The sequence below is a fragment of the Stenella coeruleoalba genome (assembly GCF_951394435.1).
Source record: "Stenella coeruleoalba genome assembly, chromosome: 3".
Classification (NCBI taxonomy): domain Eukaryota; kingdom Metazoa; phylum Chordata; class Mammalia; order Artiodactyla; family Delphinidae; genus Stenella; species Stenella coeruleoalba.
The window spans coordinates 154,604,025-154,625,723 of record NC_137148.1 but is presented as its reverse complement, the minus strand read 5'-3'; the positions used below and the strand labels follow the sequence as shown (position 1 = coordinate 154,625,723).

The window sequence follows — 21,699 nt, the reverse complement described above, 5'->3', positions numbered from 1 at the left end:
TGTCCATCAGCCTCTTAATTGGGTTCTTTGTTTCCAGTCCAAATTCTCCACCATGCTTAGGGTGGTCTTCTAAAACATCCTCCACCATCATGTTGGCTGGGGCATTTTGAGTTCCAAGTGACAGAACCTCAAAACAAATAGGCTTGAGCTCAAAGGCATTTGGCACATGTAACTGCGAAGTCCAGGGGTAGATTTTAGCTGTGATCACAATTGTGTTCCAGCAATGGAATGAGGCATTTATCTGTTCTCTCCACTCGGTTCTCTTCTGTTTGCATTATTTTCAAGCAAATTTGCCGCCAAATGGTGGCGAGGATGACCCCATAGCTCTAGGCACAAGTCACCCATCCCCGGAGGAACTGAGAACCCCAATTCTTCCCCAACAGTTCTAGCAACCCCCTAGGTTCTTTTTGGATTCATTTTGGCCAAGTGCCCATAGGTGATCCAATCGAGGTATGGGGGAAGGGATATGTGTTCAGCCACCCAGTATGTTACCTTTTCTTTGAGCACCCTGATTTCATTGGGGGACTCATTTCACCCCATTAGTTGCCCCCGATGTACAGTGGGCAGGTTCCCAGCCTGGTCATTTGGATTCCTTGGATCTGGAGCTCAGTGGTGCAGAGACATAAACATGGCTGTAGCATATTGCTTCTGGAGGTTGTGCCTTGATGAGCTGCCTCAGTTCTGATTCTTCCCCACTCAGCTCCTCCATATCTTTTTTTTTTTAATTAATTAACTTTTGGCTGCATTGGGTCATCGTTGCTGCGCGCGGGCTTTTCTCTAGTTGAGGCGAGCGTGGGCTACTCTTCATTGTGGTGCATGAACTTCTCATTGTGGTGGCTTCTCTTGCTGCGGAGCATGGGCTCTAGGCTCACGGGCTTCAGTAATTGTGGCACGCGGGCTCAGTAGTTGTAGCTTGCGGGCTCTAGAGCACAGGCTCAGTTGCTCTGCGGCATGTGGGATGTTCCCAGACCAGGGCTCGAATCCGTGTTTCCTGCATTGGTAGGCGGATTCTTAACCACTGCACCACCAGGGAAGCCCCTCCATATCCCTTTAACACTTTCTAAGTTAGCTATAGGACAGCTCTGTCACTTGCAACCAAAGATTCCTAACAGCCCAACCTGGGTCACATGCTCTGGGTGTATGTGTATGCAGGGGGTGCAAGCCCAGTCTCATATAAACCAAAAGGACTGAGGGGAGTCTACCCAAAGGAAACATGGGGTGCTTTTGTACATGCTAGGGAGACACCCTGACACAACCACCTACAACCCTTCAGGACTGCCCCACCCTCCAGATGAGACCCCGCATCTTAACACAGCTTTCAAAGCCCAGGATGGCAGAGTCTCGCTGACCTCCGCTCCAGCCACTACCCCACGTTCAGCCATCCTAAACCACTAGAGGCGCTAGACCATCCGTCTCCTCCCCTGGGAACATCTGATTCTGTATCCTGGAGGGTACCACTTGACACCTTTGTGGCAAGGGGCCTCCCCTGTTTGGTGTTGGCCCCCAGTCCCAGCATCATCTCTGCTACAGTGCTGATCACACTGGGTCCCACTGTCCCCACGTCTGCTTGCCTACCAGAGCTCGAAGCTGGCAGGGGCCTCATTTCCATCTGGGTCCCCCAGCTCTTACCATAGGGCTGGATGGAGGAGGTGAACTTGGGCAAGGCTTGTTAAGAAGTGAATTCTGGGAGTTTTCTCTGCCAAGCATCCACTGTGGTAAGAACTTTAGGGTGGGTTGAACCCTAACCAAGAAGTTCCTACCTAGCCTAAGGGGAGTCTGGTGGGAGGTCTGGACCCACCCGGCTACCTGGCACTCATTTACCCTCGCACACCTGCCCAGAGCTGGGCTGTGGCTTCTGCACACTAATACCTATCTCCCCCCACCACCCACATGAAAGCCTGGAGCACCTCAGGCCCCAACCTCTCACCTCCAGCTTCTTCATCTTCAGCTGGCTTCCTCTCCAAACTGCAATGGCCGCTCACCAGCTGGAAGACCTAGGTAAGGCCCTCTCCCTACCCCATTTCCCTCAAGTCAATAGAAGCAGCGGTGTGCACTCCATATACCAAGAGCTAGGCCGCCACCAGAGGCCCCTTCAAAGTTGGTACTTGGAACCTTGACTTGTCCTTAAGATAGCCATCAGCCTGACCCCCAGCACCCACATACCCCCAACAGGCAAGAGTCCTGCCAGTGACCCAGGGGCTCAAGGGGGTGACTGGCTACTTAGTTGGATTCTCATAGATGCCCAGTGAGGCGATGGGTATCACACCCAGCTTTCCAGACGAGGGAAGGGCCTATGCAAAGGCAGCTTGGCAAGTGGCCAGGCTGGTACTTGAACCCAGAGCTATCCAACTGCAAAGCTCATGTGGCCTCTGTGGCACTGGGTACCCAGCCCAGAGGCAAGGAACAAACACTTATGGTGGTTACAGAGCATCCCTGGGGGGCTGGGGCCACTGGGATGCTACAGACCAGGAAAAGACTTGTGAAGTCTGGGACAGACTTGTGGTCAACAGGCTGCCACTCCCAAGTCTCTGCACAGGTGGAATGCTCCCCAACTTCCTCTGTCCCCCAGGTGAATGTCTCCTTCAAGACCTGGCTCAACTGCTACCTTCAGAGAATCTTCCCTGATGGCCACATGGCTGGTCTCCACCCACCTCTGCCACAGCCTAACTTCCAGCATCACCAGTGTCTGTCTCTGCCCAGCCACATTTCCTGCTTCAAAGGCAAAGCAGAGGAATGGCTCTAACACATGTGTACTGGCCCTGGGCAAATCACACAGCAGGTGTCCAGGTAAGACAGACTGGGCAGGTGCTCCTAACTGGCAGGTGTCCAGGTAAGACAGACTGGACAGGTGCTCCTAGCTGGCAGGTGTCCAGGTAAGACAGACCGGGCAGGTGTTCCTAACAGCAGCTCCCACCTTACTCCCCAGGCCGCTCCAAACCCACGAGCGGCAGCCAGGCCACCTTGGCCTCGGAGGGGATACTGCCAGCTGAGCCCACCTCTCCAGCACAGGCCCACACCCTAGTGGTTCCAGAGCCAGACCCATACCTAGCGGGGACCCAAGGCTTCTTTTCTGAGGCCTCAACCTGCTGAGGAAGCTGCTGGGCCCAGAGGCCACCAAAGCCTGGCTGCCTGGAGAGGCTACCCCAAGATCGGCCCTGGGGGCCCTTGGGCCTTGCTGGAAGGGCAGCCGCCACTATCCCCACTTCCAATCTCTTTCCACTTCCAGCAGGGCCAGGGAAGCAGGAAGACCCCTGGACCACCAGGGGCAAGAAAGAGGCAGGCAGGGGCAGCTGGCCAGGTTTGTGCTCGGACTGTATTCACACAGAGACATGTGGCAGCTTATATTGGACAAAATGGGTAATAAAAATTGGCTTTAAATATGGAAAAACTGGGACCCTGTAATCCCACGCTACCCTAACACTGGGACCAGGATGGCCATCACAGTCCGGGAGGGGCCAGGGCTGGGGCCTAGGGTGCAGGCCCACAGCCTCGCCTGCCCCCTTCTCTCTCTCTCTCTCTCACACACACACACACACACACACACCACAGGCACACACTGGGAGGGGTGGATTATTGCTGGGCACATGTGTCTGTTATGAGGGGAGTCTGGAATGTTTGAGGGTTGGTCAGGGACACCCCCACCCCTACCCGTCCCCTGGCCTGGGCTGGGGTGTTTTTGCACGAGGTGTCTTCAGGACAGGGCCCAGCACAAGGGACGAGGTGACCTGGGAGCTGGAAGGCAGAGGCAGACCCATTTGGGACAGCCTGGGCAGTGGACTGAGGGGTCCCAGGGTCAGCCCAATCTCTGGTCACACTTTGGCACAGGCCTAGGGGACAGAAAGGTCCCAGATCCAGCTCTGACAGGTGCTGAGAAGGGACAGTATTGGGCCCCAGAGGTGGCGGCCTAAGCCCAGGGCGGCAGGGGCAGGCACGAGTCTCACTCGGAGGTCGGCGGTGGCAAGCACAGTGCTGGGGGCCCAGGGGCCTGGCCTGGCCCAACCTCGCCCGTCTGAGCTGGGCCTGAGGTGCCTGGAGTGTGGCAGCAGCCCCTCTGCCGGCTCCAGCGTGGGTCTTAAGAACACTCTGGTTGCTATATACATTCGTACAAAGACATAAATACAGAAAGCCCCGAGCTCCACAGACAAGAGCTGAAGGGACGCACCTTTGTCCCAGGGACAGTCCAGGCCTTGCCAAACTCAGCCAGACCAGGGGCTGAGGGGCAGAGGGCACTGGGGACAGCTCCGGCTGTGTTCCCCAGGCCACAACTTGAGTGGACAATGGGGAAGACCACTGTGCAAAACTGTAAACAGCGCTTGGAGTAGCTGCTACCGCCAACCGCCCGGCGGGGCCTCAGGTTGGGGGCTAGAGGCGGGTGGGGAGCTCGAGGCGGGCGGGAAGCTCTTCCTCACTGTCGCTGCAGTTCCCACAGCAGTCCTGGAGGGCGGGGAAGACACGGAGGGAGAGAGGCAGAGCAGGCGCAGTTAGCTACCAGGGCCGTCACCTGGGCCGGCCCTGCCAGGGCAGACCAGGAGCTCCGTGCTCCAAGGAGGGGGCTCCCCACGAGGAGCCCAGAGCAGCAGCTCAGGCCAGACACGTGTGGACATCAGTGCAGAGGCTGCTGGCAACAGGCTGAAGTGAGGAGGACCAGGTGGATCCCAGGCTCTGCCAGGGCCCTCTCCCCTGGGGCCGGTGGAGGCAGGGCATGGGGAGACAGATGGCTAAGCAAGGCTAGCAGCTTGCAGGTGCTGGGCACGGAAGCAGTGGGGAGGGGGAGGTAGGGAGCGGGCACCAGACTTCTTTCGCCCACATCTCGCCTCTGCCATGGAAGGGCTGTCTGTGGCTCCCCAAGGCCGGGCAGCAAGGCCAACCCATGGGGAGCCCACACTGCTCACCTCTGGAAAGAGAAAAGAGGCCGTGAGCCCAGCCGGGGGTGGGGGACAGGCGGGAATGAGGCCAGAGACCCTGGGCACCGCTGACATGGCTGGAGGATGCCTACTCCCCGCGCATGCAGGCACCGGCTCTGCCTCCCACCCACCGTCCCCTGGAGCCAGGTGGGGGACCCAGGTAGGACACTGCTGGGGGTTACCTGGCGACTGAAGAGCCTCTGCAGCAGTCCCTTCTTTGGGGGTGCAGGTGGCTGGCCCTTCCAGTCCAGGTCTGGGGGAACCGAGCCATCCAGCCCGAAGACATTCAGCTCCTGGAAGCACTCGGTCTCCACCATCTGCCACAGAACAGGTAGCTGTGAGTACTGACCCCAAGGGTGCCCCTCTGGAGCCCACCCCATCAGCTGGGCAGGTCCCCACCTCATTCTGCCAGGGGATGGACACACTGCCCGTGGCAAATTTCTGGTAGAAGTCCTGGTCAGTGGCTTCCAGCTCCACACCCTTAACTGTGGAGAACTGTTCGATATCCAGAACATCCTTGCAGTAAATGGCCTGGGGCTGGGGGGACAGAGGCAGTGGTTAGACAGGAACACCACACACACCCCTCCTCGACAGGAGGGCAGCTCAACCCTGAGCTGGGGCTGGGTTTGCCCTGACCCTTGCAGCTTCCTGGTTTGCAGGTGCCCCCAGTGTTTACAGCAGCACTATTAACAATGGCCATGACATGGAAGCAACCTAAGTGTCCATCCACAGATGAGTGGGTAAAGAAGATGTGGCATATGTATATAAATAATGTACAGTGGAATATTACTCAGACATAAAAAAGAATGAAATAATGCCATGTGCAGCAACATGGATGGACCCAGAGATTATCATACCAAGTGAAGTAAGTCGTACAAAGACAAATATATTGGGCTTCCCTGGTGGCTCAGTGGTTGACAGTCTGCCTGCCGATGCAGGGGACACGGGTCCGTGCCCCGGTCCGGGAGGATCCCACGTGCCGCAGAGCGGCTGGGCCTGTGAGTCATGGCCGCTGAGCCTGTGCGTCCGGAGCCTGTGCTCCACAATGGGAGAGGCCACAGCAGTGAAAGGCCCGCGTACCGCCAAAAAAAAAAAAAAAAAAAGACAAATATATTTAACATGACATCACTTATATGTATGACATCACTTATATGTGGAATCTAAAAAAATGATACAAATGAACTTATTTACAAAACAGAAACAGACTCACAGACATAGAAAACAAACTCATGGTTATCAAAGAGGAAGGGGGGAGGATAAATAAGGAGTTTGGGATTAGCAGATATATTTTACAATATATAAAATAGATAAACATCACAGTCTTACTGTATAGCGTGGGGAACCATATTCAATCCCTTGTAATAAACTACAATGGAAAAGAATCTGAAAAAGAATATGTATACACACACATATACACATATATGCATCTGTACATATATATCTGAATCACTTTGCTGTACACCAGAAACTAATACACAACATTGTAAATCTACTACACTTCCAAAACAAAACAAAACACAAGTGCCCCATGCACTTCCTGAGCATGGCAGTCCCTTCTCTCTGAGGCCCAAGTTCCCCTCTAAACTGGGGCTCATTATCCCTCACTGCTCACTGCCTGACAAGGCTGCAGAGCTGACCCACGGTGGCCAAACAGCCCCCACAGTGCCATACGGAATCAGCAACAGGCACCCCCCTCCACCTGTATACAGCTGTCTAGGTGCAACTGGTGAGGGCAGCGCAGACTGAATCTCAGCTGGGTACTCCATGAGGGGCCTGGAGCTGATAGGTCCTCTGTCCTGGGATGTCCAATGGCATATTCCATCCCCTTCTGCTTCACAGCCAACCAAAGGATTAGAACATTCCTCCCACCTCTCTGCGCCCCCAGCCCTCTGCCAGGAGCCCACCTCACTCCAGAAGGCCACTTCTTTTTTCATCGTTACGTTTTTTTCTAAGTCCTACTGTTAAGGATGTCAAAATATTATCATGTAAAATCATACAGCTGCTTTTTGGAAAAGTCTGGCAGTTCCCCAAAAGGTTAAACATAGCGTTACCATATGAGCCAGCATTCAACTTCTAGGTGTATGTCCCAGAGAAATGAAAACATATGTCCCCACAAAAACTTGTATGTGAATGCTCAAAACAGCATTATTCATCATAGCCCCAAAGTGGAAACAACCCTAATGTCAATCAACTGATGAACAAACAAAATGTGTCATATTCATACAATGGAATATTATTCAGTCATAAAAAAGGAATGCAGGACCAATAAATGCTACAACATTGGTGAACCCTGAAAACAGTATGCAAAGTGCAAAAAGCCAGTCACAAAGGACCACATATTATATAATCCCATTAATATGAAATGTCCAGAATAGGCAAATATAGAGAGACATAAAGTAGATTAGTAGGGATGTCCCTGGTGGCGCCGCAGTTAAGAATCTGCCTGCCAATGCAGGGGACACGGGCTCGAGCCCTGTTCCGGGAAGATCCCACACGCCGTGAAACAACTAAGCCCATGCACCACAACTACTGAGACTACACTCTAGAGTCCGTGAGCCACAACTACTGAAGCCTGCATGCCTAGAGCCTGTGCTCTGCAACAAGAGAAGCCACCGCAATGAGAAGCCCGTGCACCACATCAAAGAGTAGCCCCTGCTCGTCGCAACTAGAGAAAGCCCGCGCACAGCAACGAAGACACAACGCACACACACACACACACACACACAAAAGGTCGAAGAGTGGATGCCAAGGGCCAGGGGAGGGGAGAATGGGGAATGACTGCTAATGAGTATGGGGTACTTTGGGGGGAGGGGTGATGAAAACGTTCTAAAATTGATTGCGGTGATGGTTGCACAACCTGACTATGCTAAAAGCCATTTAATTATATCCTTTCAAGGAGTGAGTTGTATGGTATATGAACTCAATAAAGCTGTTAAAAACTATATCATCATCAAGCACATTTTTCATCTGCTGCTTCTAAAAAAAGTTAAACTCCAGGGCACTGATTTTCAAGGTTGGTGTGCAGGGAAGGAGGAGTAAACTCGAGTGGCAGGGCCAGCCCTGAGGCAGGCTGCCGGAAGTCAGGCTCTCAGTTCTACTGCCCACAGCAAGGCTAAAACCGTGGGTTGCTGGTGAGACCCACCTACAAGATGCAGTTCTGCAGAGGCAGCAGCCCACTAGGTGGCCTCCCACTCCCGATCCTGCTCCCCTGCTCTGTGGCCCACACCCCCACCTCACATTCTTGCTCCACGTTCCCTGCACATGCTCATGCCAGCTACACTGGCCTTCACTGCTGTTCCACCTCTCAAGGCTGGTCCCTGTACTAGGATCTTAATGCCTGGCTGCTCCTTCTCCCTGGAATGCTCATGCCCCAAATCCTGGTACAGCTCTGTCCTTCACGTATTTTAGGCTTCTACTTAACCAACAGCTCCTCAGAGACCATCCTGTCTAGAAATACTCCCACCTCCCCACAACTCTTTTTTCACTTACTGGTTTATTTTGCTGTGTCTTCCCACTAGAACATGAAGGGAGGACTGGGTCCTGTTGACTCTATTAATTCTGAGGTCTGGTACATATGGGCACTCAGAATATTTGTTGAATGTGTAAACAACCACGTGCATGGTTGACAGCCACCAACCTGGCCTGCCCATCACCTACCTTCCTCCCCCGTGTTCCTGGTGAACTGTCAATCACAGGTCCCAGTCCTTTTACACATGAGAGGGGGGGCAAGCACGTGATCTAATCTTGGCCAATCAGAACCTTCCCTATGACTTTATACAGAGAAGCCTGAAGTCAGTGGGAGAACAGTCAACAGGCTGCAGCAGAGCCAAGAGATGGAGTCCTGACAACATGGTATGAAACCCTGACATTGGCCCTACTCTGGGACTTTCTGGCCAAATGAACCAGTAAGCTCCATGTTGGGCGTAAGTTTGAGTTGGGCTTCTGCCACTTAGAATTTGATGACTCGAGGATGTTTCTGCCAGGAGGATGCCTGACCCACTGAGATGCTCAGTAAATGAGTGAGACTCTGCAGAGGGGAGCGTCCTGCTCCCAGACAGGAGGCCAGCGTTGCCAGGTGTAGTGGGCAGCAGATATTTTGCCAGCCCAATGGGCCTTTCCCCTGCTGGCAAGGCATCTTAGTTTTCCTTTGGGAAACCGATCTCCCACCACTGGCAGTGGCTCAGGTGGGTATAGGATCCAGGTGTGGCTGCTGAGGGGCCTCTGGGCAATCAGGCAATGAGCATCAGCCTCAGGCCTTGTTTTTCCTTTTCGGACTTCTTTTGAAATTATTGGGCAAGAGGCACTCTCTGTCTTCTAGGGTGGCTGAGCTGTTAAGATGTAGGCCTGCCACACCCTGGGGACAGCTGCCTGAAAGAGAAGCCTGCACACTGACCAGTAGTGGTCAGAGAGAGGAAGACGGAATTCCTGCAACATTGTTGGAGCCCTGGATCGGGTGGGCCAAAAGCAAGGCCTCTCCCACAGCTTTTCATTTTTCTGAGCCCGGTGAATTCTGTTTTGCTGGTTAACACACTTGAGTTTTCTAACACTTGCAATGAGGGTGTCCCAACCAATCCTCCAAGAGCCCCCAACCCTTCCTGCTCACCCCTGCCCCCCAGCCAGGGCTTGGCCCTGCCCTCGGCAAGAGGGGGCAGCACTCACATCAGGCTTGAAGGGTGGTTCTAGCATGCCGGCTCCCAGCCGCTTGAAGTTCAGCTTCTTGAAGAGGGGGTGCTCCTTCACCTCGCGGGCACCGCCCCCCCCACACCCCAGGCGCTCAGCAGGGTCCTTGCAGAGGAGCTACAGCAAGGCAGGGTGGTCAGGGTAGCCCCGGGAGAGGCGCCCCCAGCCCCAGCCCTGGCCGGTTGGGCCTCCTGCTGGCTGCTGTACCTGGGAACAGAGCGAGCGGGCCTGCGGGGAAAAGTGCTCTGAGTACTCCTCGGGCACCTCCTTTACCAGCCGCTCCACCTCCTCCCGCTTGATCTTCTTTTTTCTCTGCTGGAAGGGTGACTGGCCTGCGATCATCTCGTACAGGAGGCAGCCTAGCGCCCACCAGTCCGGGCTGAATGTGTACCGTTCGTTCTTCACCACCTCTGGGGCTGGGAGGGACAGCACAGGAGTTAAGACGGGGCAGGAGGCGGAATTGTGCCCCGGGGCCCCAGGAATGCCCAGCATGCATGTCAAGGTGGGGTAACCAGCTCAGACACCCACTGGCACCACCCAGGCAGGCAACATCAGCAGCCCGGTGGGGACTGAGGTGAGTTGGAGAGCACACATCCCATCAAAGTGCGCTGGTATGGCCCTGCAGGGGGCCACGTCTTCTGACTTTTCAAGAGAAGTCAGAAATCCGTATTTTTAACATGAAGCTGTCTGGGTTATCAAACGTTGGCAATCAATTCAGATTGTTTGAAAAACAATTTGATTTAAACACAGATGGAGGCCAAATTAGGCCTAGTGTGGCTGCCAGTTTGCAACCTCTAGATTTAATATCAAAGAGAGGAAAGAAGACAGCAACTGATTTGCTGGATAGCTACTGCCTGCCAGGACAGGCAGGTAGGGATTTTTGCCTCTACTACCTCTTTTCATCTTCAAGGCAACCCTGGGAGTAGGTGATGATCACTTTACAGTCAGGGAAAGTGAGGCTGGGAGAAGCAGAATGTCCGGCCCGAGGACACATAACAAGGAAGAGGTGGAGCCCATAGCTGGAGCTCTGTCTATTGTGTCACGTGGTCCCAAGGGGAATTTGGGGCCACATCTTGGCTTCTGCCACAGATGGGCACTCCCACTTCTAGCATGGGCAGGTCTCGGGAGTGGAGAGCCGGGGCCATGGAAACAGGTATGAGGCCCTTGTCTTTCACTGGTAGCCACCTGTAGGCCCGGCCAGTAGGAGTAGCTCCAATGAATATGTAGTGAGTGAATGCTGTGGATTCACAGTGTGTGGGGCCCTGGCTGAGTCTTGGTCTCCTCATCTATAAAAGAAGAACATCAGCTCTTTCTATTTCCTGAGGTACAGGAGACTTCCCAACAGGGGTGGTGGGACTGGGCCCAAGACAGATAGAGGACCCAGGAGGCTGGCGGGCCAGGGGGAAGGGAGACTCACCCATGTAGCCCACAGTGCCCACACGGCCTTTGATCGTCTGGCCCTCAGGTACGTGCACTGCCAGCCCCAGGTCGGAGATGCGGATGTGACCTGAATGTGGATGGAGAAGCAGGGAGGCCCGTTAAGCAGGTGGGCCAGACCTCCCCCATGCCTCTCCCACCCTTTGTGGCCCCTCACCCACCGTGGTCATCTAGTAGGATGTTCTCTGGCTTTAGGTCCCTGTGGGGAGAGAAGGGCAGGATCAGATGCTGCTCAGTTTGCCCAGCAGCCAGACAGGGCCACCCCCTCCTAGCTCGCTCACCCCCTAGGATGGGATGTGCAGCAAGGTGTGGGAGCCTTTTGTTGCCAGAAGACAGACAGCCCTGCCTTCCCTGGCAGCAGCCCCAACCTGAGGGAGCAGATGAAGGATCTATGCAGCCAGGACTCCTGGGACTCGCTAGGCAAGTGGAAGGCAGTTCCCACTCAGAGGGAAGCTTCCCAGACATCACCAGCAGCTTTGTTCACCTCTAGTGCTCTCCCTCCACTCTGGTGGCTAACTCTACCTTTTCCATCTGTCAAATGAGGCTACTCATCCATCTCCTCATGGAGCTGTTGTGAGGCTCAAATGAAATCATCACCAGTAATAGTAGTAAGAGGAGCTCTCCACTACCGAGTTCTATGTACTTTACAGCATTATCTCATTCATTCCCTACAACAACTTGAGAAGCAGGAGTTATATATAGTCTTTGCTTCCCAGGAAAGAAAATGGTGTTGTGAGCAGGAAGCTGAGTGGCCAAGGTCACAGAGTGAAAGAGGGGCGACAATGCCGGGATTCACACGTGGTCAACCAGACCCCAGAGCCTGGGTTCTGAGCCTCTCAAGTCTGCCTAGTGTGGGTGAGTGTGGAGTCCCCAGCCAGAGCCCAGACAGACTTGCGCCTGCAGTGACAGCCCCAGCACACCAACATCTCTCTGCAGCCTCCACCCAAGCCCAGTTGCGGGCCCTGGCCAGGAGGGCCACACCCCTGCACCTGTACACGATGCGTTCCCGGTGCAGGTCCTCCAGGCCGCAGCAGATCTCTGCCGCGTAGAAGACGGCCCGAGCCTCGGGGAAGCCAGCCTGGCCCATGTGGTAGATGTGGAACTTGAGGTCGCCTCCGTTCATCAGCGTCAGCACCAGGCACAGCGCGTCCTTGGTCTCATAGGCGTAGGCCAAGCTCACCTGTGACCAAGAGGGTCCGAGCCCTGAAGCAGGGGCCGCGGGCCACCTGGTGGGGGGGCTGGTGCCAGCCGCCCGAAAAATCCTTCTTAGTACCACTCCCTGGGGCCCAGCCTGCTCCCTAGGCCAGGTGTCAATTCCCCAAACCCACCCTTCCCAGGCATCTCTGAGGACAAGGGAGGCAGTTGTGCCTAGAGGGGGCCTGTGGCAGGGAAGAGATCTTAGTCCAGCGAGTGGGGAGAGCAGGCGTGGCCAGGGGAAAGGGAAGGGTCTCCTGTCTGTACTTACTACAAACCTACTGTTCACTTTCTCCAGGATCTGCTTCTCATTGAGGGCCATGGCCTCCCCTTTCCTCTTCTTGATCCGCTTCTTCTCCAGCTTCTTGCAGGCGTACATCTTGCCTGTTGCCCGCACCTGGCAGGCACATACCTGTAGCCAGGGTAGATGGGGCAAATGGGGACCAGCTGTGCCCTTCCTGGGGGTACAGGGGCTCAAAGGGGGAAGGGGCTTGTCAGGGTCCACCCTACCCCACCTCTGCACTCTGCTGGGCTCTGGCCTGGCCACTCACCTCCCCAAAGCCACCTTTGCCCAGGACTCGGTACTGCCTGAAGGTGTTTTTGGTCACTGGCTGCCTGTGGACAAGGGGTTGGGGATCAAACACTAGCTGATCAGGGGCCTGACGCCCATGAGAGCCCCCACAACCTGGCCTGGCCCAGCCCAGCCCAGCCTTCAAGGAGCTCACCTTTCCAGCCACTTCCACTGCAGGAAACGGTTGAAGTAGATGCTGTCGAGGTAGTCGGTATAAGGGGCCACACTCAGGTACTCGTGGGTCAGCCTATCGAGAAGACCCAGCCCACTGGTCAGCCCCTGACACCCCAAGTTCTTGGCTTGATGGGCCAGGCCCCCTGTTGTGTGTATGCTCAGCCTGAAACGCAGCATCCTCAGCCAGCCCTCTTGCTAACCCACCTAGGTGGGAGACATGCATCCTGGCTGAAGCCCAAGAGGCTACAGAGAGGGGAGGCAACCTGCCCAAGGTCACAGAGCTGGCGCAAGGCTGGGGTGAGGGACTGAGCTCCCTCACCACCTGCTGAACTGTTCACAGCCTTCTGGGTCCACAGAAACCCACCCGTCAGGACACGATTCTCAGCCTATGGGCAGGGAGAGGCTTACCGGGTGAGCTCCTGGAAGAGGTCTTTGCAGGGCCCCTGCTCCAGCCGCTGGGCACAGTTAGTCACCAGTTGCCGGGGGATGTCAGGGATGAGGTCGGGACCCTAGGGACAAGCCACAGACAGGTCAGTGCAGGGGCTCCCTTGGCCAGCCGCCCACTCCCAGGGCAGAGACCTCGGGACTGTGCTGGGGTGGCTATGGGCTGGAGGTGCGCCAGCCTGCCCAGTTGCTGAACTTGGTTTCTGCTGTTCCCCTTGAGGCAGGGTGAAGCAGAGCTGCTGGCAGGCTGCAGGGTCCAGAGCCCCAGCCCACCCTCCTGGGCTCCATGCCTGCAATGCTGCCTGGTGAGCCTGGAGCAGCTCCAGGGCACTCTCTGCCTGAGCTGTGGTCAATCCTCTCCCCATCACTGAGCTCTACCCGCTGCCATCATCCCTCCATCAGTGCTCACTTACCGTGTGGCTCAGAAAATTCTGCATTAGCCGCCACCCACACTCCTTCCGCTTCTCATCAGGGGTCACTTCATAGTCAGCCTGCGGGGTGGGAGGCAGAGAAGCTTGGGGTTTGGGTACAGCAACAGGTGTGGGGAGATGGGGCACATGTGGCCCGGGACCTCTGCCCACCCTTGGTGTTGGGCTGGGCTGCACTCACCACCCCGTCCAGGAAGGCAATGCAGCGGGTCAGCTCGGGCCTCGTGGCGCAGAACTCTCGGAACAGCAGGCGCCCGATGGGCTGCCGCTTGCACAGGCTGTGGTAGTCACACTCTGCAGGCAGGGGTGGGAGCTGTTGGATTTCTGGACCTGGAGCCCACCAGCAGGGCACTCCTGTCCACACCACCAGGCCCGGGGCCCTAACAACAGCTTCCAGCCCTGCAGTATGGCAGCCATTGTCTCCTTTAGAACCCTCACCACAGCAATGAGGTGGCACTACTGTTACTGCCATCATAGCTTGGGACTCCGAGGCCCAGAGAGGATAAGTAATTAGCCCAAGGTCACACAGCCAGGAGTGTGGCTCCAGAGCCGGGGTCCTCACTTCCAGCCGCTGTCTCCTGGTTCACACCACTTGCATACGTCACAGTTGGGGTTGGGTGTGGTCTGTGAGGTTCCGGCCCGGCTTGGGCCCGGCCCACACCTGCTGACTGCCTGGCGAAAGTGTGGGAGGAAGCTGTGGCTTCCGGCGAGCTCGAGGCTAGGCCTCCTTCCCGGCGGTGGAAGCAGCCATGGTGTACTCCTAGCCCACGTGCAGGCCTTCAGAGGGGGCCTGGCCCTTCTCGTTAAGGTTTTGCGGGGCACCTGCAGGGCCAGGCTGGGTGGGGCTGAGCACAGGCCTGGGGCTCCCCGGGCAGTCGGTGAGGGCTGACTCCAGCCCCTGAAGCACCCTCCGCTCCATCCTGTGAGCCCTGCTCGCCTGAGGCCCTCCCTTCCGCTGCTTCCCTCAGATCGCCCCCAATCTGACCCCGTCCTCCTCCCCACGCCTACCCCAACCACCCGCTGCTGTCCTATGTGCTCTCTGCCCTCCACCCAGCCCAAGCCCAGGAACTGAAACTGGGTTGGTGGTGCGGCCTCAATTTCTCTGCTCCCCAAAACCCCCAACCCTGCCCCTCCACCCTGAGGCAAGGTCTTGGGGGAGGCCCCGTGGCGCCAGCAAGGCCCTCTCACCTCTTCACCCCAGCCCCCGTCTCTACCCAGGTCTCACCAATGTTGAGCCGCAGCTCTTCGCACTGGCTGATATGAGGGAACTGCAGCATCTGACGCCATTTCTTGCTTTTGCCTTTGCGATTCCCGCCACCACCTGTGGAAGCAAACAGGTGCTGGGTCTCGAGTCCCGCCACTGCCGTGCCTCCCCTCCACCCTCAGTCCAATCCAGAGGCCTTCAGGGCCCAGCCTAGGCCCAGTCCACTCTGGGAGGCACCTCGGGCCTTCCTTCCGTGTGCTGCAACATGCCCTCGCTGGGTTCCAGGACAAACATGGGCCCCTAGGCCCACCTGCTAGGGGCTTCTGGGCTGGAAGAGCCAAGAGGGGCATGAGGCCAGCCACTGGGGGAGAGTGGGGTTTCCAGGTAGCTTTGGCAGGCCTCAGCTTCTTCCTACCAGGTAGGAGTTTCCCAGGTGAAGAAAGAGAAGGACACGATAGTGGTGGGAACTGTGTAAGTCAAGGCCCAGAAGGGAGATGTTCCAGGACATGTGGGACATGCCTGAGAGATGCCAGAGGCAGAGGGCAGCCTGGGTCACCAGGTAGGCTCCAGGCCCCTATTACGAGGCCCTGCATCAGAGCTATCAGAGACGCAAACAAAGTGGTGGCAGGAGGGTTGACACTCAGGATCCCTACCCCTGCTTTCCTGGTCCTGCTACCTGCCTCATTTTACCTAGCTGACCCCTCATCTGTAGCTGCTGAGACCAGGGTAGCAGCTCAAATGCCTACAGAGCCAGACAGGTACAGTAAATGTGGGCCAGATGGTAGACAACAGGGAGTGGTGAGGAGTGTGGGAACTGGACCCGGCATGCCGCTTCAAACAGGGGCAGCTGCAGCACAACCACGGCTGACTGCTTGATTGTTACTAGGCAGGAATGCTGGCCCAGTGTGGTCAGCTCTTTTGACTTTTCAAAATCAGCTGAGACTCTGGACTGTTCCATGAAATATTGGTTCCTATATTTTAAAAAACCCACTGCAGCCCAATAAATAAAACATGTTAGAGATCTAGCTAGATGTGGCCTGTGGGCCATGAGGTTGAAAATGGTGGAAGGAGCCTGAGTCTTGGAATCTTACAGACCTGGGTTTGAATCTCCACTTTACACTTCAGGCCCATCACTTGCTCTCTAGGAACCTCAATTTCTCCATGTGTACTTCAGGTCCAGAGCCATCTCCAGAGGTATTGTGATGGTGACCAGGAGAGTCTGTGTCCAGTACCCAGTAGAGCTGTGGCAAGAGGTGGGTCGCAGCTCCAACAACTCAGTGGCAACCTCAGGCCACCACTATCCCTTGCCTGGCCTCAGTTTCCCCAGCCTTGTTTCCATCTGGCCTGGCTGAAGGCAGGTGGTGCAGGAGGAGCCACCGTCTAGGGAGAGGGCAAGGCTGGGTCCTCCAATAGGCTCCCTGACCTAAGCTGCCTGGAAGAGGAAGTGTTGTAGGGTACCCATTGGGAAACCTGCTAGCAGCCCTCCTGCAGCCTGCACCCAGCATACCCCACAGTCATTGCTCCACTGTGAGTGAGCAACAGACCCCCACCCCCCAACCCAGGGCAAGGCCTCCCCAGAAGGGGAACTCCTCCCCCACCTCTCCATCCGCCTGCTACCCCCATCACTTACTTCCTCCTCTCCCTCCTCCTAGCCACATCAAGGCAGCAGCAGAGTCACATGCAAATATCCTGTCCTGGAACTGCCACCAGAGTCAGTGGGGCTCCTCCCCACCCCAGCCTGGTCCCCTCCCCGTGCCTCTGGGGGCCTGGGAAAGGAAGGAGGACTAAGTGAGGGTTCACACCTCCAGTGCTGTCCCACTGCATCCTCATAGCAATCCTTCCAGACCTGGCCCAATTTTATGAGAAAACCGAGGCCCTGAAATGAGGAGTCAATTGGTCCAAGATTACGAAGGCTGGAGGTCCCAGAGTCAGGACTTGAACCCAGCTCCCTAGGACCACAACCCAAGCTCTTCTCCCACCGCAAACATGCCTGGCATCAGGTGTCAACTGAATACATGCAATCCCAAATCACTCAGGGCCTCAGATCACTTGGGAAGCTGGCAAAGGCCTGGGGTCCAAGCTGTCAGCCAGCTCATGAAGTGATTCCAATGCACTCAATCTACAGACCAGGGTTCAAAACTCAGTGACAACTGGGATTTCCTTTAGTTTTCAGGTCCCACCCTCAACCATCCCACAAAAAGAGTTACTGCAGTTCAGAGAGAAGAGACTTGTCTAGAGCCACCCAGGTGAGAGGGACAGAGCCAGGTTGGAGTAAGGATTCTCCAGTGAAGGCATTGGTCTCAGTCTGGCCATAACCCCCTATGCCTCCTGAGGAAGCCTATCAGAAGGTGCCCACACTCTCTAGTTAGGCAAGGCAGTGTTCTCAGCAGGCCTGAGGCCTGAACTGGCTACAGCCCTAGAGAGGGAGGCCTGGCCAGGCTCTCCCCACCCCTCCTCCCTGGATGGCTGGATGACGAGGCAGAACAGAATCGGCAGATGCCCCCAGAGGCTGGGAGGAAGGCCTAGCCCCAGGACTCGATAATGGACAGGAGATAAGGAAGGCTCTGGGCACTGAGGACCCAGACTGCCATGCCCATTTCCAGGCAGCACTTCCCCAGGGTCAACATGCACTGGGCAGGCAGGGGGCACCAGATGCTGTGCCAGCTGGGGGTTCCTCTGGGTTTCCTACAGACTGCATTGGGGACATCCTGTGTCCTAGGCATGAGTCAACCAGTCTCATTGTGTGTCCTTGGGGCTAGTCACTGATCTAAGCCTCAGTTTCCCACCTGTAAAATAGGTCAGAAAGGCGAAGCAGATGTCTTTTTCAGCCTGAAACCCCAGCAAAGAGTCCTGACCTCCCTGCCCTAGAGTTCCAAAAAGAAGTGTCTTCTCTGCTGGTCCCTGGCACCCTGGACAGGACAGGGCACAGAGTAGGTGTTCGGTGATTATGTTACTGAGGTGAACAGTGGCAGGTGAGGGGCAGACTGACCGCAAGGCAATGAGGACCAAGTCTGGTCCCTATGCATCCCCAGGATCCTCATAGAGCAGGTGCCTGGTAATGTCTGAGGAGCTCAGCAACACTAGGTTCACAAGACAGGCTCCCTCTGCCAGGCCTTGCACTTAACAGTCCTACCAGCCTGGCATGCCTCCCTTCCTTCAAAACTCAGCTTCCAGTTTTTTCTGTGCCCATCTGCCCCACTACTCCCGAGGGCAAAAACTGTGACCCATTCACCTCTGTCCCCAGTGTCCTGAGGCACCGAGCAAGTGGCAGTCATGCTGGTAGCATATATGACCAGCAGTTTCCCCACCTCGCAAAGGCTGTGCTACGGCAGAGCCTCGGTTAATTTATTTTCCAAACCTTTTACCCTGCACCAACTTTGTGCCGGCCCAGGCTGGGCGCCAGAGTCTGGGCCCGGGCACGTGGGGTGTGGGCTGCCCCTTTCCCTTCCTGGGGCATCTTCTTACCTCTTACCTGGGAGAGGGCTCAGAGAGGCTCTCCCGGGGCTGGGGTCCCACCCTTCCCTCTTCCTTCCTCTCTCCTCCTCTCACTCCCTCACCACGACCCCACCTCCTCGCCGCGCGGGCGGCGGCCTGACCCACCCCTTGCTGGGCTCCAGCTCCCGGGGGGCAGGTGCGGAGAAAGAGGACCACAGGCCGGAAGGGCTCGTGTCTGCGCGAGGTGCGGGGCACGGAGCGAGCTGCCCTAGGGGATCGGGCGGCTGAGGCACCCGGTCGAGCTCTGAGGCCGCGCGCCCGCGTTCTCCTCACCCAACAGCCTCACCTTCCCGGGCCTTGAGTAGCACCGTGTTCGCTACGATGTTCTCGAGCTCCATGGGCTGCGGCGCCGCCGGGCCCGCCGGGCCGCGCCACCGGCCGGGATTGCGCGAGGGAGCCGGGGCCGGATGGCGATCGGCGCGGCTCGGCTCGGCTCGCAGTGACCGCGCCGCGGCCTCCCGGGCCTCCCCGGCCGCCGCCGCCCGCCGAGCACTCTGCGCCCCCTCCCGGGGGCCACCCCTGCGCCGGCACGCCCCGCCCCGGCCCGCCCACTGTTTACTTTACTCAGCCAATAACCGGGAGAGCGCTCGCCGCGCCGTCTTCCCATTAGACAGCCTCTTCATCATCCCCCGCCCCCAGAGCCAGGAATTCGTTCAAAGGAACGGGGGGCGGGACTTAAAACGTCACCTCTTCCTGGTTGGTCTGCGGTGGGGTTCAGCCTCTACGTTCGAATTTCTGGGCCTTCGTAGGATACCAAACTGCCAATTAGGGCCGAGCCCTCCGCTGGGACAAAAGAGGTGGGTCCTCTGGGTCACGCCCCGGATCTCTTGTATTTGATTGGATGAAAGAAGCGTCAGTCATTCTCAGCTTTGCACTCTGATTGGGCCATTAGATGTAGGTGTGGGCCAGGTCCTTTTGGCTCGCCTTGGCTTGTCCAGGGTTTGTAGGGGATGCGCTTGGTATCTTGGGCCTCTTGCAGGCCAGCCTCAAGCAAGTTCGGGCCGTGTATCCAGCCGTATTCCTTTGGGCCGGCCCATTCTGGAGGGCGCACATCGTTAGCAGGGAGAGGCCCACAGGAGGGTGCCGGCTTTCCGAGCTGCTCCCAGGCCTCCAGGCCGGCCACCGCGGGCGCCCCAGCCCCGCCCCACCCCGCCCCCACAGCCGGATGTTGTGATTTCTCTCCACCCACACGGCCTTGTCCGCCCTCGGCCTCTGCTGCCTTATAAGGCAGCGCTACCACCCCAAGACGTAGGGAATGAGCTCACACCCATTATATAGGTGGGGAACTGAGGTCCAGTGGAGGGCTGCGGGCCTAGGACTAGGGAGAAAACAACGCCGAAATTTTACAGCTAATCAACACCTTCTAGCTAAACATCCTACTCCCTCCACCCTCACTTCACACACCAGGAAACGGAGGCTTGCCCAAACTTGCGGGTAAGGCAGAGTCCTATTCAACTAGGCTTCTCTGATTCCTATCCATTCATTCATCCAAAAATACAGAGCATGCACTTTGTGCCAGGCACTGGGCCAGGTGCTAGGGAATACAGTGGTGCCAGCAAGATAGTCAATCTCTCTGCCTACCTGCTAGAAGGGGGATAAATATGGTAATCCTATGTGTAAACAAATAAATGGTATGGTCTGAGGGAGTGACAAGTGCTATTAAGACATTAAGACAAAATAGGGGAAATGGTCTCAGGGTGTGACATTTGAGCAGATCCAACCACACAAAGATCTAGGGGAACAGTGTCAAGCAGAGGCAACAGCAAGTGCAAAGCTTTGAGCCTAGAGTAAGTTTGGTATGTTCAAGGAACAGGAAGAAGGCCTGTGTAGCTTCAGGGCCCAAAGTCTGAGATGAGTTGAAGGAGCAGGGATTCTAGGTAGATCCTGAAAGGCTTTGTAAACCATGGAGAGGAGTTTGTTTGTTTTTCTTAAATGAAATGTGGAGCCTTTGAAAGGATGATTTATACTTTTATTTATTTTATTTTTAGGCCATGTGGCATGTGGGATCTTAGTTCCTGACCAGGGATTGAACCCACACCCCCTGCATTGGGAGTACGGAGTCTTAACCACTGGACCGCCAGGGAAGTTCCTGACTTATACTTTTAAAAGATCACTCTAGCTAGTAGACTTTCAGGGGGCCAAGAGTGGAAGCAGAGTGAGCAGTTGGGAGCCTACTGAATTCCAGGAGCGAGAGGATGGTTGCTTGGACTGAGAAGGTGGCAGTGGACATGGAGAAAAGTGCATGGATCTAGGATACTTTGGGGAATAAAGAAAAGTACTTTGAAGGAAGGAAACCCAGTGGTCAGTAGGACAAAGGGCAGGTACCTCACCCAGTGAAGGGTGTTGTGTCTAAGTGAGATCTGAGAGTTAAGTGAGAATGTGCAGGTTTCAGAGGTAACTGGAGTGGGAGGGAAAGAGCCTCTGGCTAGAGGGCTAGCACATGTTCAGAGTTCTGTAGAGGAAGGTGGTTAAGGGCTCATGCATTTGGCACCTGAGGGCAGAGCATTGAACTAGACTTTCAGGTACACATTGTGGTGTGCATGGGGAGGCCTTGAAGAGGCCTGGATCAGGGAGGTCCTTGGAAGCTAGGTAAGGAGTCTGGACTTCATTTTGAGAGTAGTGGGGAGCTGTCCAGGGTGTGCTAAACCAGGGAGCAGTTTGATCATATTTGCTGACTCAGCCACACTGTGCTAGGGGTGAGGTGAAGGGTGGGGAGAGAGGGGCCTAGGCTGACTTGTAAACACCGATTGTTTTGACGCCCAGCATCTGAACACCCCTCCCCTTTGGGAGGAAACCTATAAAATGCAGAGGCAGGCCCTGCTTTCCACTAGGGAAATCAGAGAGGAGGCAGAATTTCCTCTCTAAGGTCCCTGGTACCTGGAGCGTTTCCAATGTTTGCAAGCACGTCTTTGAAATCCAAAGCAAGTGATTAACATAAGACATCAGAGGACCATTTAGGGTTCATTATGGTGGCAGTGGAAGAAGAGGGGGAGGTGGTCGAGCCAGGCCCTTCCTGGGGTAGGGAAATTCAGCAAGCACCCAAGAGCATCCAATCAGTTCCTTGTCTGCCTAAGTTACCCAGAATCAGCTTCATTGTTTAGAGCCAAGTATCCTGAGTAAGACAGGTGGGAGGCCCTTTTAATAGGAATCACTGGAGAGAGGAATGAT

The 21,699-nt window shown here is 56.0% G+C and overlaps 1 protein-coding gene across 6 annotated transcripts; it reads right to left on the bottom strand.

Moving 5' to 3' along the window:
* Positions 1 to 453: 453 nt before the first annotated feature.
* On the bottom strand, positions 454 to 19,267 carry GRK6 (G protein-coupled receptor kinase 6). 6 transcript variants are annotated; one of them, XR_013827788.1, is made up of 17 exons: positions 18,818 to 19,010; positions 15,058 to 15,153; positions 14,014 to 14,126; positions 13,818 to 13,895; positions 13,369 to 13,469; positions 12,941 to 13,033; positions 12,767 to 12,830; positions 12,487 to 12,627; positions 12,011 to 12,201; positions 11,183 to 11,220; positions 11,002 to 11,091; positions 9,792 to 10,000; positions 9,564 to 9,701; positions 5,304 to 5,441; positions 5,087 to 5,221; positions 4,163 to 4,434; positions 454 to 991 (listed from the first exon to the last, which is right to left on the bottom strand). XR_013827788.1 is itself a non-coding variant. In XM_079918295.1 (17 exons), exons 3-17 carry the CDS (start codon positions 15,107 to 15,109, stop codon positions 4,363 to 4,365), a joined length of 1,653 nt encoding a protein of 550 aa, XP_079774421.1. In that variant the 5' UTR covers positions 15,110 to 15,153; positions 16,132 to 16,277; positions 18,818 to 18,883; the 3' UTR covers positions 3,272 to 4,362. The 6 variants fall into 6 exon arrangements, 5 of the variants coding, with proteins under 5 accessions (XP_079774421.1, XP_079774422.1, XP_079774420.1 ...); XM_079918295.1 differs by lacking the exon at positions 454 to 991 and adding an exon at positions 16,132 to 16,277 and having other exon boundaries at positions 3,272 to 4,434; positions 18,818 to 18,883; XM_079918296.1 differs by lacking the exons at positions 454 to 991; positions 18,818 to 19,010 and adding an exon at positions 19,219 to 19,267 and having other exon boundaries at positions 3,272 to 4,434.
* Between the last annotated feature and the right edge of the window lie 2,432 nt (positions 19,268 to 21,699).